Genomic DNA, 20,003 nt, shown 5'->3' on the forward strand with positions numbered 1-20,003 from the left:
TTAATAGTATTTAATAATAATAAATAATAAATCATAAAGTCAAAAAAATGAAAGAAAAAAGCTGTGATCTAACAACAAGTTAAAGTAATTTATAATTTAATAATTTAATTAATAATTAATAATAATAGTATTTAATAATAATAAATAATAAATCATAAAGTCAAAAAATTGTGAAAGAAAAAAGCTGTGATCTAACAACAAGTTAAAGTAATTTATAGTTTAATAATTAAATTAATAATTAATAATAATTAATAGTATTTAATAACAATAAATAATAAATCATAAAGTCAAAAAATTGTGAAAGAAAAAAGCTGTGATCTAACAACAAGTTAAAGTAATTTATAATTTAATAATTTAATTAATAATTAATAATAATTAATAATATTTAATAATAATAAATCATAAAGTCAAAAAATTGTGAAAGAAAAAAGCTGTGATCTAACAAGTTAAAGTAATTTATAATTTATTAATGTAATTAATAATTAATAACAATAATTAATAGTATTTAATAATAATAAATAATAATAATTTAATAATAATTTATAATTAAAAAGTAAAATTTAATTTAATAACAATTTAATAAAATAATAATTAGTAATAATAATTATTAGTCATTAATAATAATAAATAAAAATAAATAATAATAATAATAAAATAATAATAACTTATAATTTAAAAAGTTACATTTAATTTAATAATAATAATTTAATAAAATAATAATGGAAAAAAATATTATTTTTTTTCTTTAAAGTTACAATTTAAACCATATAAAAGATATAATTTAATGCAATAAAATAGTAGTAAATTGCTAAGAACAGCGGTTGGGAATCGCTGAACTGAAGGATTCATACATTTTGTTGGTGCAGGTTTACCTAACATTGCGGCTAGCGTTAGTGCATTAGCGGTGTTTATTGGCAACGGAAAAACACTTGTAAAACGAGTGCGCTACTAGTACTACCGTGCTGTGAATAAACGTAAATCGAAGTCAAATATATATATATATATACGGTTAAAAATATAAGGATGGTACCTTGTGAGTGTTCCCACTGATTAGACCTATTAGAGGGATATTTCCAGGTTCCACACACTGCGGCCCCCACATGACACATGGAACAAGATCCGTAGTGATTATTATCAGACACGAACAGACAAGCACAGCAAATAGTCACATGACATCAACACATTTCATTTAAAACATGCGTGAAAGGACTCGTCATCATGTCGGTTCTCCAAGTGCTTGTCAATGAAGTAAAGAATCAAATTCTCTCAACATCACATGCATTAGCAAACGACGAGGCTAAAAGTAAAACGCTAACTAGTGTAGCACACCTGAGCTTGCATGTGACTGCTAGAGAAATGGTTACTTTATTCAGAGAGTTGCACTTCATCTGACCTTGACCTTCATGTGTCCCGTGGATGCTAGGTCTAGATTCGCTTTTTCGTGTTAGCCTATGATACGCGTACGGCTTCCATGATGTGTGCTGGACGCTCACCAGTAGAGATAGTAGAAGAAGGACAGGACAAAGAAGGACAGCTTGCACCAGGCCTCCTTCAGGCAGAACTTGAGCGTGTCGCCGTTCATCACCGATGCCGGGTCGTAGAGCAACTCCTTGGTGTCCGTCGGGGAATGGAAGTACCTACCGCAGAGGGCAAAGACCACACCACGGGTAGTTGACCCGTTCCACGCCACGAGATAGCGGTGGGGGTGTTGGGGAATGGAGGTTAAATGGGGGGGGGTGTTGAGAGGGTGGGGGGAAGAAAACAACACGGGGAAAGAATGTTGATCATGGATGAAAATGTCTTCGGGAGAGAGGCGGGGGTAAACCCTGGACTGGTGGCCAGCCAATCACAGGGCACATATACATAGACAAACAACCATTCACACTCACATTCATACCTATGGACAATTTGGAGTGGCTAATTAACCTAGCATGTTTTTGGAATGTGGGAGGAAACCGGAGTACCCGGAGAAAAACCCACGCATGCACGGGGAGAACATGCACACTCCACACAAGAGATGGCCGAGGGTGGAATCGAACTCGGGTCTCCTAGTTGTGAGGCCCTCGTGCTAATCACTCCTCATCCATGCAGCGTAAAAACATCTTATTTTGTCTTATTATATCTACTATATTGGGTAATATGAGTATAAAGTTCACTATAGGGGTGTTACTTCATGTCTAGAGGGCTCTAAAGTGAATTAATTAATTCATTTTCTGCCGCTTATCCTCACGATGGTCGCGGGGGTGCTGGAGCCTATCCCAGCTGTCTTCATGCGAGAGGTGGGGTACACCCTGGACTGGTGGCCAGCCAATCACAGGGCACATATAGACAAACAACCATTCACACTCACATTCATACCTATGGACAATTTGGAGTGGCTAATTAACCTAGCATGTTTTTGGAATGTGGGAGGAAACCGGAGTACCCGGAGAAAACCCGGAGAGCATGCAAACAGAGACGGCTGAAGGTGGAATTGAGCTCGGGTCTCCTCGCTCGTTGTGTTGGGATTTCGCATTTTGTTTAGCAGTCCTTGAATGCACCATGGTTGTGTGTTCATGAGTGTTTACACAACACATTTAGTTATCAAGTGACAGGTGTCGCTTATTTCATACGTCATTACTTTAAAACAGGGGTTTCAAACATGCGGCCCGCGGGCCAAATGTGGCCCGCAGGACACTAGTTTGAGGCCCCCGCCTTGATATGAAAGTTTAATGTTAGTTTGATATGGATGCTGTATGGTATCATGTACCCAGAAAAAATTATTACGTTTGATTAATGTTCATGTTAAAGGTTAAATAACTGTTAATAGTTATCCTCCCTATCCGTGTGGAAGTGGTAAGTTTTTGGCTATTTAAGTTGAAAGGAAATAACTTGAAGGCTACCGTTTAGGTCGCTAGCTCTCTAGTTTGCGAGTTAGCATGTGTCTGAAGACCCTGCAGTTGCGCAATATGTTGTAAATAAAAAGAGTATAAATGTGACTATAGTCGTGTTTTGTCATGTCTACAGGGCTCTAATAATGCTTTGTTCATTTTAATCTGAAAAAAATCATTTGTCTACCCACCAACTATATGTGGTTTCTTAATTTTTATTATTTGCCGTTTTATTATTATATTTATTTATTACTGATTGATTGATTTTCTTTATTATTGATTTGTTTATTTATTTTTCGTCTTATTTTGTGTAGAAAAATAAAAAGTAAGATATTTGAGAACAGTGGAATGTTTTATCAGAGCTTTTCTTGTAGAAAATCAGAACCAAAGCAAAGTTTATTCATTTTTCTGTTTTTAATAAATGCGTTTTTTTTTGGGTTTTTTTTGGAAAACCTGATGCGGCCCAGCCTCGCCCAGACCCTAGCTCCAGTGGCCCCCCAGGTAAATTGAGTTTGAGACCCCTGCATTAGGCCAAGCATCACTATTTAGCTTAATGACCTCGATACAAATGTGCTAAACACCACATGAACCTTTGTTTAGTTCCAGGAACTACAATTACCCAGAACTAAGAAGTTGAACATTTTAGTGGAAAAGAGGCTTTTTTTTGCTCTCTTTCCCTCATTTCCTTGTCAGCTCATCTCTGAGCTGCATAGGAAGCAGCATCTGTAGCTGGCAGGCATTTGGCACAGTCGCCAATTAATGAAGTACTGATGTGTTTTCTCTCTCCTTTTCCTCTGCAACAACAACCAGCTGAGCTCAAACCCATCAAGATGCTAGCATCAGGCATCCCGTACTGATGGGAAAAACTGTTGTAATGACAGAAAAAGACAAATTAATGCTGACCCATTTTTCCGCCATGCCTTGCAGGGGACTACAGAAAAACGTAATATACAGTTATCTGAAACACTGATAGCCTATACTTGATTTTAATCTCTGTATTCATTTCAGCATGTGCTTTGATTAAATTCATCCGGAGCGATTAGTTCCAGGCATTTACATTTACACGAACGCACAAACGGAAGTTAAATAAAGAGCCGTGCACCACCTTTCATTTAACACTTTGTTGGAGCAATTTTGATTTTACTTTTGCCCCCATGTGCAAGGGCATGCCATGTGAATGGCCCTATTCATGTCAACTCAAGGTGTGGGCCTCTGCGGGCGTGTTGGTTCTATAGCAGAATGAACGGAGTGAACTCACGGATACAAGTTTTTTGTTTTGTTATTTTTGCGTGTTTGTTTTCCTCCTCTCCCTCTGCCAAAGAGGCTGGATGACCAGAGGGTTCACTCGTGTATCTGTCTTAACACCTGGACGCGTTGGTTCTATAGCAGAATGAACGGATATTTTTTTGTTTTGTTATTTTTCTAATTTTATGTTACTTTACAGTTCTTTTTGCAGACCTTTGTTTTCCTCCTCTCCCTCTGCCAAACAGGCTGGATGACCAGAGGGTTCACTCATGTATCTGTCTTAACACCTGGGCGCGTTGGTTCTATAGCAGAATGAACGGATATTTTTTTGTTTTGTTATTTTTCTAATTTTATGTTACTTTACAGTTCTTTTTGCAGACCTTTGTTTTCCACTTCTCCCTCTGCCAAACAGGCTGGATGACCAGAGGGCTCACTCTTAACACCTGGGCGTGTTGGTTCTATAGCAGAATGAACGGAGTGAACTCACGGATACAAGTTTTTTGTTTTGTTATTTTTGCGTGTTTGTTTTCCTCCTCTCCCTCTGCCAAAGAGGCTGGATGACCAGAGGGTTCACTCGTGTATCTGTCTTAACACCTGGGCGCGTTGGTTCTATAGCAGAATGAACGGATATTTTTTTGTTTTGTTATTTTTCTAATTTTATGTTACTTTACAGTTCTTTTTGCAGACCTTTGTTTTCCACCTCTCCCTCTGCCAAACAGGCTGGATGACCAGAGGGCTCACTCTTAACACCTGGGCGTGTTGGTTCTATAGCAGAATGAACGGAGTGAACTCACGGATACAAGTTTTTTGTTTTGTTATTTTTGCGTGTTTGTTTTCCTCCTCTCCCTCTGCCAAAGAGGCTGGATGACCAGAGGGTTCACTCATGTATTTGTCTTAACACCTGGGCGCGTTGGTTCTATAGCAGAACTTTACAGTTCTTTTTGCAGACCTCGATATATTGACATGTGCATGCCTGTTTGTTTTCCTCCTCTCCCTCTGCCAAAATGGCTGGATGACCAGAGGGTTCACTCTTAACACCTGGGCGTGTTGGTTCTATAGCAGAATGAATGGCGTGAACTCACAGATACAACTTTTTGGTTTTGTTATTTTGCGTTTTTGTTTTCCTCCTCTCCCTCTTCCAAACAGGCTGGAAGACCAGAGGGTTCACTCGTGCATCTGTCTTAACACCTGGGCGCGTTGGTTCTATAGCAGAGTGAACTCACTGATATTTTTTTGTTTTGTTATTTTTCTAATTTTATGTTACTTTGCAGTTCTTTTTGCAGACCTCGATATATTGACATGTGCATGCGTGTTTGTTTTCTTCCTCTCCCTGTGCCAAACAGGCTGGATGACCAGAGGTTTCACTCTTAACACCTGGGCGTGTTGGTTCTATAGCAGAATGAATGGAGTGAACTCACAGATACAACTTTTTTGACTAAGTCGGCTTAGTTGTAAGGCAGCTCAGCTCCCGAAGATTATACATAAACAAGTATATTTCTTTAGTAAACAGCAGTAGAGCATAGGTAAGTTTCAGGAAAATATCGGTTACCGACTAAAAAAGGGAGAAAACCATACTGTATGACAACAAGTCAACATTTTCGTGAATTTTTATACTAAAAAGTAGCATCTCCAACGCCATATGAACCCAGGCTTACTAAGCTAGCATCAGGCAGTCGGCTGGAGCAGTAGAGCATAGGTAAGTTTCAGGAAAATATCGGTTACCGACTAAAAAAAAGGGAGAAAATTCCGAGTTATTTGACGTGTTTTTGTGATTTTCGTTTTGTTTAGTCCTTGCTAATCTTACATGAACTTTGTATCAAATAATCGCACACACACACACACGTTTAAAAAAGACAATAGATTGTTCCTATTCACCTCCAAGTGTTGTAGAAGAGCAGGGGGATGTTGAGGCCCACAGTCAGCCATTCCTGGGCACACAGGAACATGATACAAAAGAGTACATGGATCGAGTACTCCGGTAGCACCAACTACAAAATGGAGAGACACAGAAAACAAAAACCGCAGAATGAATTCATTTGTATATATGATATACAAATTAAAATAAACCCCACCTTGGTTTAAACTCTTAAGATGCCCCCACGTAATAAAAAGACCTACAAAGTCTTATTCCCGCAATCGGTAGCGCTTAGTGTTTTGATTGAATTACGTTAAGCACATCGCTGTGAAAAATAACAACTATATTAATAATAAACAGCAACTATATTTAAACACATCTTAGGGGCAGTTGGTTCGAGGATGCCAAACAATCTCATTTAATGCCTGCAAGGAAGCCGCATAATTAAAATGAAAAGCCTTAGCTTTTCATTTTTAGATTTTTAAAGCGCAACATATTTATCTGCATGGATTTATTCCTCACGGATAAAAGTGCCAGTAGAGATTATTGAGACTTTGAATCTCTCATCAGTCATGTGACAATCTTAGTCTTTGTCTTAAACTGGAACCAGGTTGGAAACACATACTAATACATGCAGTTTTAAAGTACAAAGCAATTAATACATTATTATTATTATTATTACATTATACATATTTGTGTACAATTTTACGTATACTTGGCCTAAATGAAGTATGTTCAAATATTAAAATGACTAAAAGAACAAAAATACAAGAAGTGTAGCCTTCCGGGCATATTGCGTTACTATGCTACATGTTAGCATAGTAGCATTGCTGGCAGGCTAATGTTAGCAGAATAGCCTTTTATTGCTATTTTCACAAGTAGATATATAAACACTTACCACTATCATGCTTGGTGTTAGCATGCTAACAATGGTAACACGCTAACATCTACATGCTAATATTGACATAGTAGCATTTTAGCTCTTTTCATTAGTAGACACTCATAATCACGATAATCACAGCTTACCACACCGACACTCATGCTAGGTGTTAGCATGTTACCATTGCTAGCATGGTAATATTTACAAAATATTAGCATTTTCAGTCATTTTCACGGGCAGACAGTTATATAGACACTTAGCACCATCATGCTATCAGGTGTTAGCATGATTATACATTAGCATGGTAGCGCTTTTAGCCATTTTCATGGGTAGACACTATTATGCTTGGTGTTGCTAACATGCTAACATGACCATACTAGCATTTTTTTTTTTTGCGATTTTCATAAATATTAACTTAAGCACACAGATAGCACTACCATGCTAGGTTTTAGTATGCTAACATAATTTATAGCATTTTCAGAGGTAGACACTTCTTTAAGTCATTGAAACCCTTCCATGACATGTTTTTTTTAATGGTCAAGAAATCGAAATATGTAGATAAAATAAATGTAGAACTAATATGTAGAGCAGGGGTCTCAAACACGCGCCCTGTTATGATAAAATGCTGTGAGAAAAAAAACACTTAGCAACAACAAAAAGTCCGATCTTAACACCTTAATCCCCATTTGATTTGAAAGCCTTCCGGGCATATTGCGTTACTATGCTACGTGTTAGCATGGTAGCATTGCTGGCAGGCTAATGTTAGCAGACTAGCCTTTTATTGCTATTTTCACAGGTAGATATATAAACACTTACCACTATCATGCTCAGTGTTAGCATGCTAACAATGGTAACACGCTAACATCTACATGCTAATATTGACATAGTAGCATTTTAGCTCTTTTCATTAGTAGACACTCATATAATCACTTACAGCTTACCACACCGACACTCATGCTAGGTGTTAGCATGTTACCATTGCTAGCATGGTAATATTTACAAAATATTAGCATTTTCAGTCATTTTCACGGGCAGACAGTTCTATAGACACTTAGCACCATCATGCTATCAGGTGTTAGCATGATTATACATTAGCATGGTAGCGCTTTTAGCCATTTTCATGGGTAGACACTATTATGCTTGGTGTTGCTAACATGCTAACATGAGCATACTAGCATTTTTTTTTTTTGCGATTTTCATAAATATTAACTTAAGCACACAGTTAGCACTACCATGCTAGGTTTTAGTATGCTAACATAATTTATAGCATTTTCAGAGGTAGACACTTCTTTAAGTCATTGAAACCCTTCCATGACATGTTTTTTTTAATGGTCAAGAAATCGAAATATGTAGATAAAATAAATGTAGAACTAATATGTAGAGCAGGGGTCTCAAACACGCGCCCTGTTATGATAAAATGCTGTGAGAAAAAAAAAGCTTAGCAACAACAAAAAGTCCGATCTTAACACCTTAATCCCCATTTGATTTGAAAGCCTTCCGGGCATATTGCGTTACTATGCTACGTGTTAGCATGGTACCATTGCTGGCAGGCTAATGTTAGCAGACTAGCCTTTTATTTCTATTTTCACGGGTAGATATATAAACACTTACAACTATTATGCTCGGTGTTAGCATGCTAACAATGGTAACACGCTAACATCTACATGCTAATATTGACATAGTAGCATTTTAGCTCTTTTCATTAGTAGACACTCATAATCACGATAATCACAGCTTACCACACCGACACTCATGCTAGGTGTTAGCATGTTACCATTGCTAGCATGGTAATATTTACAAAATATTAGCATTTTCAGTCATTTTCACGGGCAGACAGTTATATAGACACTTAGCACCATCATGCTATCAGGTGTTAGCATGATTATACATTAGCATGGTAGCGCTTTTAGCCATTTTCATGGGTAGACACTATTATGCTTGGTGTTGCTAACATGCTAACATGAGCATACTAGCATTTTTTTTTTTGCGATTTTCATAAATATTAACTTAAGCACACAGATAGCACTACCATGCTATGCTAACATAATTTATAGCATTTTCAGAGGTAGACACTTCTTTAAGTCATTGAAACCCTTCCATGACATGTTTTTTTTTAATGGTCAAGAAATCGAAATATGTAGATAAAATAAATGTAGAACTAATATGTAGAGCAGGGGACTCAAACACGCGCCCTGTTATGATAAAATGCTGTGAGAAAGGCACTGTAACACTACAGCAAGGGACACAGGACCAAATCCCAGATGGGCGCCTCTGTCAACACTCAGGTGCTCACTCACTGAAACGAGCGGCTTTGCAATGAAAAGGAACATGGACAATACGCTCCAGTACACCCAGACACCCACATCTGCTGTCGTCAACACGTTTGCTGCGTACGATGCCATCATTCAGAGCCTGAAATATTATTTCATATATTAGAAAAAACCCAGCATTTTGTTTACATGCTCAACCTTGACTAAATGTTTACTCGTAACAAGGATAAAAAGCTGAAAAAGGGACTTCTCATTCGGATTCAAAGCTGAGTGGGTGTTGAATCTACCGTTGACCTTATATGGTGTTGCTTCCTGTGGCACATATAATGTTACTAGGTCATACATGTTTTGAATGTGCGGTGGGCAGAATAAAAACGCCACAAAGCATAAACAAATAAATACAGTAAAGTCTCGTTATATCGATATCGGTTAAAACGAATTACTACTTATTACGATACTATTTTCATTTCCCGGCAAATTTCTAGTCTTTTATGATATAATTAGCTCCGTTAGTACAATACACGGTTATTATGATAATCCGGTTACTAGGATGCCCTTTTCATCTCCCGCCAGCCAATTTGGTCTGCTTATATCGATACAAAAGCAGCTTAAATCAATCTTTGCTTAAGGATTTCAATACCAAAAAAGAACACGGCAACCGGTAATCACTACAGCGTAAGTTTATTTTTATTTACTGTAGTACAAAATGTATTGTAGTACAAAAGCATGCTAGATACGCAATCCATGAACTCAAGGAGAAAATTACATGCCATATCAAAGATCCGCCCACTTTTAATGCAGTTTGGCGCAGGATCGGATATATGGATAGTCCGGTTATATCGATATAACGAGACTTTACTGTACATGCGAATCCGTCCCGGGAATAAACCTTCACTGGAAGATTAACTGAAAAATCTGAAAAAAGATATTTTTTTATTCTTAAAACTCGATTTCCGTCAATCTCAGACTAGTGTGTTATTTATTGTTTGACAGATATGTTTGGAAAAAAGGGCATGCAAATTCATAAGTTTGGCTTTTTTTGACTTTGGGGAGTAATTATCTTTACTCCGACTTCTCGATATCTTTTTCACCTTCAGCTCGCTCTCTCGCCTTGCTGCAGGCTACTCACTTGCCTTCCGGCCTTCTACAAGGTTCCTCCTTTCCATCGCCAACCATTCTCCTTTGTGATTCATCTCAGGCTATTGCTGAATACTTGGCTTTGGACCGTTGGGAATTTCATGGGATTCAGCTTAAAGTAGCAAACTGTACTGCAGTATAAGTTTTAATGGTATGACAGCTTGAAATAAGAATGTGATATTCTGCTTTACTGCTTTATTTCATAATAATAATAATTATTATTATTATTGCTATAATAACTACAAAAGAACTCGAAGAGCGCCAAGCACCGTAGTTCCCACCCGTATTGGGATGTTACACTCTACATCAGAGGTCTCAAACTCAATTTACCTGGGGGCCACTGGAGCTAGGGTCTGGGCGAGCATCAGGTTTTCAAAAAAAAACAAAAACAAAACAATTTATTAAAAACAGAAAAATGAATAAACTTTGCTTTTGTTCCGATTTTCTACAAGAAAAGCTCTGATAAAAAAATTCCACTGTTCTCAAATATCTTACTTTTTATTTTTCTACACAGATCAATGTTCAATGTAAAGTAACTGATTAATTTGGGTTTACTATGGCAGTACGGTGGACGAGTGGTTAGCACGCAGACCTCACAGCTCGGACACCCGGGTTCAATTCCACCCTCGGCCATCTCTGTGTGGAGTTTGCATGTTCTCCCCGTGCATGCGTGGGTTTTTTTTTCCGGGTACTCCGGTTTCCTCCCACATTCCAAAAACATGCTAGGTTAATTAGCCACTCCAAATTGTCCATAGGTATGAATGTGAGTGTGAATGGTTGTTTGTCTATATGTGCCCTGTGATTGGCTGGCCACCGGTCCAGGGTGAACCAGCACAGCATACCCCCACGACCCAAGAGAGCAAAGCTATATCTGTATCTGTATCTATATCTAGAACACTATATTACTATGAACACTATATTCATCACACAGCAACTTTACACTCAAAGGGTAGCTAAGAAATATACAAGTTAAAAAAACCCCAAACTATTTAAATTTTCCCATAATGCATTTCATCCCAGAAAACCATTTCATTGGTTATGGCTGAGGGCTGCACAGTGTTCGAGTGGTTAGCGCGCAGACCTCACAGCCAGGAGACCTGGGTTCAACTCCGGTTTCCTCCCACATTCCAAAAACATGCTAGGTTAATTAGCCACTCTAAATTGTCCATAGGTATCAATGTGAGTGTGAATGGTTGTTTGTCTATATGTGCCCTGTGATTGGCTGGCGCTTCTTGCCCGAAGACAGCTGACATAGGCTCCAGCACCCCCCCCCCCCCCCCCCCCGCAAACCTCGTGAGAATAAGCGGTAGAAAACGAATGAATGAATGAGCATCCATGAAGAGTTAGAATGGGAGTCATTGTATAGCCAGTCACAGTATATACAACTATGGTGCGTTCAAGGACTATCGAACATATTGCAAAATCTCAACGCTAACAGTGGTACATGCATGCCGAACAGGAAGCAGATGAGAAATCTGCAGTTTTGTTACTTGAGTCAGTTATTATGATATATTTTTTTTTACGCTAGCTGATGCATATCCTGGACTTAAAATGGCGTAAACACTGACTCAGTTCACGAGTGCCGCAGGCACGATTTCCTATAGCGGTAAATGGAATTATGAATCAGTGTCATCCATATTCAGTGGATGTACCTGCATTGCACATCAGAGAAACTTGTCGGTCGGGTGAAAGAGAGGGTGGATGTGTCTCTAGTCATCTGCAGCATACGTACCTGCTATATACGTACTGTATATAGTACTGTATGCATACCAAGCAATGTTATATACGTACTGTATATAGTACTGCATACCAAGCAAAGCTGTCAATGGATAAAAAAAAAAATGCAATAATTAAGACGTCCATGAAAATGTCTATTTTTGACACTCCGCTACTGCTAGCTTGTTAACGTTCTCTTCCGATTTCGGATCAACTGTCATTGACAGCTGTTTTTCCCTGAATTCCTCCCTCATGGAGTAAATCCACCGACGCTTCAGTTTTCCTCCTCCCTTCTTCTTTCCCTGTTCCTCCATATCCATCACTCTTCTTCCCACATACAATCCTCTTAGCCTTTCATTCCTGATCCAACTTCGGGCGAGACTTCGGTTACACCCTGGACTGGTGGCCAGCCAATCACAGGGCACATATAGACAAACAACCATTCACACTCACATTCATAGTACCTATGGACAATTTGGAGTGGCTAATTAACCTAGCATGTTTTTTGGAATGTGGGAGGAAACCGGAATACCCGGAGAAAACTGCAGATTTTGCATCTGCTTCCATGTGTTAGCGTTGAGATTTTGCAATATGTTCGACAGTCCTTGAACGCACCATAGTTGTATACTGTGTGACTGGCTACACCAGGGGTGGGCAAACTTTTTGACTCGCGGGCCGCATTGATATGACAAAATTTACGGGGGGGGGGGGCAGACTATATATTTTACACGTAACAGTCCACCTGGTATTATTGTATCTGTAAAATTGTCATGCAATCTGCTGTTATTATTTATTATTTTATATTTATATTTAAATATTTTAAAAATAATAAAATACTATAATAATTACAATAAAATTAAAATAATAATTATTATATTATTATTATGTAAAATATAACAATAATATTAGATATAATTAATAATAATAGTTCTAATAATAATTATAATAATCTAATAATAATAATAATTATTATTATTATTATTATTATGTGCTTGTGTCCCTTTTTTCAGGAGCACTTTATAAACAACAGACCATGTCAAAAACCGAAATTGATAAAACCATCAAAAGGTTGGCTCAGGCCATGATGCCAGGTTGTATGTTGAGTTTAATCGAAATACTTTGGAAAGATTGGGCGGGCCGTATTCAAACACTTGGCGGGCCGGATGTGGCCCCCGGGCCGTAGTTTGCCCACCCCTGGGCTACACCATGACTCCCGTCCTATCCTCATTCATTCATTCGTTTTCTACCGCTTATTCTCACGAGGGTATGCCAGCTGTCTTCGGGCAAAAGGCGCAAGCCAATCACAGGGCACATATAGACAAACAACCATTCACACTCACATTCATACCTATGGGCAATTTGGAGTGGCTAATTAACCTAGCATGTTTTTTGGAATGTGGGAGGAAACCGGAGTACCCGGAGAAAACCTACACATGCACGGGGAGAACATGCAAACTCCACACAGAAATGGCCGAGGGTGGAATTGAACCCGGGTCTCCTGGCTGTGATGTCTGCGTGCTAACCACTCGAACACTGTGCAGCCCTCAGCCATAACCAATTAAATGGTTTTCTGGGATGAAATGCATTATGGGAAATTAAAATATTTTGTTTTTTTTTACTCATATATTTCTTAGCTACCCTTTGAGTGTAAAGTGGAATTGAACCCAGGTCTCCTAGCATTATAATTATTATATAATTAATATTGTAATAATATTATAATAATGTAATATAATATCCTGATAAGAAAAACTTTCATTTTTGTAACATAGATTTGAATATAATATCTAAAATATATATTTATAAGTCAGTATATAATGAGAAACAAAAGTTTAGCACATTTTGGAAAATTGACTGGGTGAAAAATAATATAATATAATTACAATATTGTAGGAATAAAGAAGAAAATAATTATTTAATTATAATTTTAATTATAAATTATTATAATTATATAATTATTATTTAAGAAGAAATTTAAAATACTTGAAAAAACAGCAAAAATTGGAAAATAAGATAATAATTATATGCTTTTTCTCAAAGCTGAGATAACATTTTTGAGTATGTGTCCCTCGGTGGAAAAAGTTTGCACATCCCTCGCATATATATATTTTTATATATATATATATATATATATATATATATATTTTTTTTTTGCTTTGACTTTGAGCTGAAACATCTGAGTCCTCGTGCAGCACAACTTCAGCATTCAGCAGCACTTCACTGATGCCCTTTCACCCCAGCCGGCTGCAATGATGGGCATGAAATTGGAGCCTTCTCTTTGCAATGGAGTTGCAAAGACAGCTGCCTCCAGGCTCACTCTAAACGCTTTCATACGCTTGCTTGCAGATGCGAGATGTGAAATGTACGTAGCATCGCCGGCAGCTGGGGAATCTTGATAGAAAAACTGCTTGTTGAAAGCTTATTTATTCCCAAATACTGCATCTGGAGAGTTCTGATTTGAAGTTGGATGACATCCCCATCAGTGGTGGAGTGCATCAATAGTGACTTTTCCGTGAGCGGAGTTCTGGTTGGTTTTCATTGTGGGAAAAAAAAGTAGTCCCAACAATATGACAACAATATTCATTCCAAAGAGTAATACATTTTTTGCCCACATAAAAGTTAAACCTCTTAATCACTGTTTTTTGTCCTTGTTGTGTATGTGTTCCACAGTGTTTACATGCACAAATGAAGACAGCTACGATGCTAACCTTTTAGCGTTAGCGGTCAAAGTAGCGATTATTTATTAATTAACTCACTCGCCACCAAAGACCTACTTATATGTGTTTTTTCAAAGCCAACACCCAAGACATTTATACGTCTTTCACCTTTTTAGCGCGACAGGCAAGAAGATGTGATGATGCAACTACACAATTGAAGAGATCATGGTGGGTGTAGTTTGAAGTTTTATGCGCCATTCATAAGTCCAGTTTTTCTTTCAAAAGAATATGTATATCTATATAAAACATAACACTTAACAGTTTAAGTAATTAGTTTAAGATTTAATTTGTTAAATTAGTTTAAATTTATCCCGGGTGCAGGATATTTTCAGGAAAATATCAGTTCCCAACTAAATTTTTTTTTGTGGGAAAAGCTACATTTCAAGCCCAATTTTCTCTCATGAAAAAAAAAAGTTTGTTTCCGCCTCTCTCTGTTCTTCAGTAATCAGCAGTAGAACATACGTACGTTTCAGGAAAATATCAGTTCCCAACTAAAAACTTTTTTTTTTTTTTTCTGGGAAAAGCTACATTTCAAGCATAATTTTCTCTCATGAAAAAAAAAGTTTGTTTCCGCCTCTCTCTGTTCTTCAGTAATCAGCAGTAGAACATACATACGTTTCAGGAAAATATCAGTTCCCAACTAAAAACAAATTTTTTTTGTGGGAAAAGCTACATTTCAAGCATAATTTTCTTTCATTCGAAAAAAAAGTTTCTTTCTGCCTTTTTACGTTCTTTAGTGATCAGCAATAGAACATACGTACGTTTCAGGAAAACATCAGTTCCCAACTAAAAACTTTTTTTTGTGGGAAAAGCTTCATTTCAAGCATAATTTTCTTACATCAGAAAAAAAAACTTTGTTTCTGCCTTTTTCAGTTCTTTAGTGATCAGCAATAGAACATACGTACGTTTCAGGAAAACATCAGTTCCCAACTAAAAACATTTTTTTGTGGGAAAAGCTACATTTGAAGCATAATTTTCTCTCGTGAAAAAAAAAAGTTTGTTTCCGCCTCTCTCCGTTCTTCAGTAATCAGCAGTAGAACATACATACGTTTCAGGAAAATATCAGTTCCCAACTAAAAATTATTTTTTGTGGGAAAAGCTACATTTCAAGCATAATTTTCTTTCATCAGAATAAAAAGTCTGTTTCTGCCTTTTTCAGTTCTTTAATGATCAGCAATAGAACATACGTACGTTTCAGGAAAACATCAGTTCCCAACTAAAAAAAAAAAAAAAGCTACATTTCAAGCATAATTTTCTTTCATCAGAAAAGACAAACTCTAGGAAGTCGGTATCACGTGATGTTGGTGTTTACGCTTTACTGGGCATGCCCCATTGACTATTCTGGTTGATTATAGCGGCGCATGTAGACACGCGATTGGAATATTCCTTTCCATGTATACCATTACTTTCGGAAAGGTCATTCGGAAAGAGAAAAGCTCGTCATGTAAACGTGGCTATTATGCTTTAAATATGAAATGTGATTGACAGCAGGCCAATATCAGATTAAATCAATGTCCGCTGTTTCCACCGTGAGTCACGACACTATTAATATTAATATTAATTTTATTACAGATCCCCTAGTGGCTGCTATTTTCCTGTCAAAGATGGGTTTCCCTTCCCCCATTTTTTCTCCTCTCATTATTATCCTCTTGGCTGCCTGGTTCCCTCGTGTCCTTCCCTTCCTCCCTACCCCCTTCCCTCCCCTCCGACGCCCTTCCTCCTCCAGTGTTCTCCACATCTGACGACTTCCTTCCTGCTAACACTGTGTGGGACCAAAGCATTGCTGTCGTTTGCACATAAGCTCATTATTCTTGACTGACCGAGATTTACACGGTTCCCACGTGAGGGATGACACAAGAGGAGCCATACCCCCCCCCCATACTGTACCGCTTGAATGTACATACTGTACAATGTGCGTATATGCATTTGATATACTGTAGTGGGAAAAAGTGATTGCCCACTAAAGCTAATAATTGGTTAGGCCACCCTTAGCGGCAACAACTGCAATCAAGCGTTTGTGATAACTTGCAATGAGTCTCTTACAGTAAGGAAGTATAAGGAATATATGGGCGTGCCTGGGTACAAGCTCTACAAACTGTACAAGCTGAATGGGGGTAATGGTAATGGTTTTATTTCATTTGAACATGCATCAGATTACAATTGAATGCATCCCATAATCAGTTCCCAGTTCCACATCAGTAACTGTTACATTTGTTCACTTCCTGCTTTCCTAATAGAGTTAATAGAATAATTTAATGTAATTTAATTTAATTTAATTTAATTTAATTTAATTTAATTTAATTTAATTTAATTTAATTTAATTTAATTTAATTTAATTTAATTTAATTTAATTTAATTTAATTTAATTTAATTTAATTTAATTTAATTTAATTTAATCAAAGTGGAGTGGACGTGCATGGAGGATAATAAATAAAAACAGACCATTTTGGAAATCCAAGGAAATACAGCTGGAATAGGTGCAGATCCTGGAAGATCTAGAAAGCGTTCTGTGCGGGTTATTGTGTGTAGCTGCTCTATAAGAGTCCACAACTCAATACAAAGGGCCGAAAAATTAGCATAACAGGTCCCCTTTAAGGTCATGCCACAGCATCTCAATCTTCCAGGTCCTGAAGCAGCAAAACAGCATCAGACCATCACACTACCACCACCATATTTTACTGTTGCGAGGGTGTTCTTTTTCTGAAATGCGGCGTTACTTTTACATCAGATGTAATGGGACACATGGTCCTTCCAAAAAGTCAGTCTAGTGTCTAGCGCTTTTTTCCGAACCACTTTATTTCAAATAACCATTCATGTCGGTTCAAGGTCAAATGAAATCACTTTAATTGTACTTTAAATAAACGTCTTTCCGTAATTAGTCATCTCACCCCTGCAAGGAAGCAGCCTGGGGGTCTTCTTGAGTTGGCCAACATGGACGGGTTGTCAACATAAGCGGGTTCTTCGGTACATATCAAGGGTGTCTTTTTCCAGCATAGACCACATGAAGGAATGCAATGGACACTTTTATATAATGTAAGGTCGATATGCTAAGAGCTTATGAATATATATATATTTTGACTATTATTAGTATCAACTTGGGTCTTTTTCTCATTCGAATGTTTTTTTTTATTTAAATTTTCGTCCAAAATAATCTCCATACAATTTCTTCTCATATTCCCATATTATAACTTTTTCCCCAACCTTATTTTTCATAATATTACAACTGAAATTAAATAGTGTATTTTTTCATTAATATGCTAACTATGCTACTAAAATGACATTTGTCTTTTTCATGTTAAAATACAACTTTTTTGCCTTAATATTTTGACTTTATTCTCATAAAATTACAACAACAACAAAATTTTCCCCCCAAAATTTTCCATCAATGTAAAAATTTTCTTCTCATAATTAGGACATTATTCCCAGATTATTAAGGCTTTATTTTCGTAACATTCTATTTTTATATTTTTATTATTTTTTTGCGGCTTAAATCTTTAGACATGAATAGATCGGACAGGTCGTAAAATTTCAAGTTGTTCTCATGACATTTCTGTCTTAATATTTTGGCATAATTCTTGCAAAATTACCGCTGATTTAACAATTTTTGCTATTATTTTTATTCCTATGCTGCAGAACAATTAAAAAACAGTCACATTTGACACCCCGGGGTGTATATGTAGATGGAAATGCTGTCTGTATTGTACATCTATGCAGCATTTTGATACAATATCCATATCATTTTTATATTAAAATCAATTACTGCAAGTCTAAACGAATAAACACGGACAACATTTCGTTGTCACCGGGCAACTCCCGTATTTTTACTTTCAAGAGAAAACAAACAAACAAAAAATCCGCTCGGCAACACACTACAAATATTTAAGCGCAGCGTTAAAAATAAAAAATATTTTATGCAAAATGTTTCAAATGTACATATTCACAACTCCAAGGTCATTACTGTGTGTGTTTGGGTGAGATGTTTTCATGGATGGTAACATGAAGCTGTTGATCAGCTAGATCAGCTGTTGAACCAATGACCCTTCAGGATAAACTGACGCGTAAACAAGCACACGCGCGCACGAGTCGACGCACGAGCACGCGGCATGCACCAAAGTGTGAGTTTCAGAGCGGGAAAGAGAGAGAGAGAGAGAGAGAAATGTCACATTGAAGCTTGGAGGGGGGCCTCATTTCATTCTCGCACTGCATCCTCAAGGCAAACTGTCAGCACACACACACACACACTCGCACACACACACACACACACACACATCAGCTCTCAATCTCACGCCCTTGATGTCAGTCCAATATGACGAAAGGAGACAAAGGAAGCAGCAACGCGTAAATAAATAAAACATCCCAAACCACACCTGTTAACGATTAATATGCATTCCAAGAACTTCAACATTAGAGCCATAAGAAATAATAACGCAATTTGAAAAGTTTCCGTAAGAATCAAAGCAAATATATTATTTGGTAAACGGCCTGGAAGCTGCTCACCTTTCTCAGCAGGTTACAAATTCTCTCGATGTTTCGCAGTCTCTCCCTCTGTAAGAGGAAAATGCAAAAAAAAAATGAGCAACAATCACAGAAATTGAAAAAAACAGAAACTGTTACATTTGTTCACTTCCTGCTTTTTTATTTTATTTTATTTTATTTTATTTTATTTTATTTTATTTTATTTTATTTTATTTTATTTTATTTTATTTTATTTTATTTGGTGAAATTGAACCCAGGTCTCCTGGCTGTGAGGTCTGCGCGCTAACCACTCGAACGCTGTGCAGCCCTCAGCCATAACCAATGAAATGGTTTTCTGGGATGAAATGCATTATGGGAAAATTAAAATAGTTTTTTTTAACTCGTATATTTCTTAGCTACCCTTTGAGTGTAAAGTTGCTGTGTGGTGAATATAGTGTTCATAGTAATATAGTGCTCTAGATGACAATGTGACTCAGACTGTTATAAAGATTTTATTTTATTTTATTTTATTTTATTTTATTTTATTTTATTTTATTTTATTTTATTTTATTTTATTTTATTTTATTTTATTTTATTTTATTTTATTTTATTTTATTTTATTTTATTTTATTTTATTTTATTTTATTTTATTTCAATCAAAGTGGAGTGGGCGTGCATGGAGGATAATAAATCAAAACAGACCATTTTGGAAATCCAAGGAAATACAGCTGGAATTCCAGATTCTGGAAGATCGAGAAAGCTTTCTGTGCAGGTTATTGTGTGTAGCTGCTCTATAAGAGTCCACAATACAAAGGGCCGGAAAATGAGCATAACAGGTCCCTTTTAAGTTTTTTTTATTTT

General features: G+C 36.9%; 1 protein-coding gene and 1 long non-coding RNA gene across 4 annotated transcripts in view; both read right to left on the reverse strand.

Moving 5' to 3' along the window:
- Positions 1 to 20,003, reverse strand: part of cnih3 (cornichon family AMPA receptor auxiliary protein 3) — a 46,057-nt gene that overhangs the window by 5,727 nt on the left and 20,327 nt on the right. The window contains exons 3-6 of one of the 3 annotated variants that reach the window (XM_078794512.1): positions 19,185 to 19,232; positions 5,991 to 6,103; positions 1,494 to 1,640; positions 1,031 to 1,087 (exon numbers count right to left, since the gene is read on the reverse strand). In XM_078794512.1, coding sequence (XP_078650638.1) covers positions 1,060 to 1,087; positions 1,494 to 1,640; positions 5,991 to 6,103; positions 19,185 to 19,232 — 336 coding nt within the window. In that variant the 3' untranslated portion in view covers positions 1,031 to 1,059. The remainder of the gene's footprint in view (positions 1 to 1,030; positions 1,088 to 1,493; positions 1,641 to 5,990; positions 6,104 to 19,184; positions 19,233 to 20,003) is intronic. The other 2 variants (XM_058072446.2, XM_078794511.1) reach the window with 2 other exon arrangements.
- LOC144901237 (uncharacterized) lies at positions 3,147 to 5,947 on the reverse strand. The gene is made up of 2 exons (XR_013629389.1): positions 5,065 to 5,947; positions 3,147 to 4,802 (listed from the first exon to the last, which is right to left on the reverse strand). It is a non-coding gene; the product is annotated as an uncharacterized LOC144901237 (long non-coding RNA).

This window comes from Doryrhamphus excisus, linkage group LG11 (assembly GCF_037039965.1).
Source record: "Doryrhamphus excisus strain RoL-2023G ecotype Guam linkage group LG11, RoL_Dexc_Guam_v1.1, whole genome shotgun sequence".
Classification (NCBI taxonomy): domain Eukaryota; kingdom Metazoa; phylum Chordata; class Actinopteri; order Syngnathiformes; family Syngnathidae; genus Doryrhamphus; species Doryrhamphus excisus.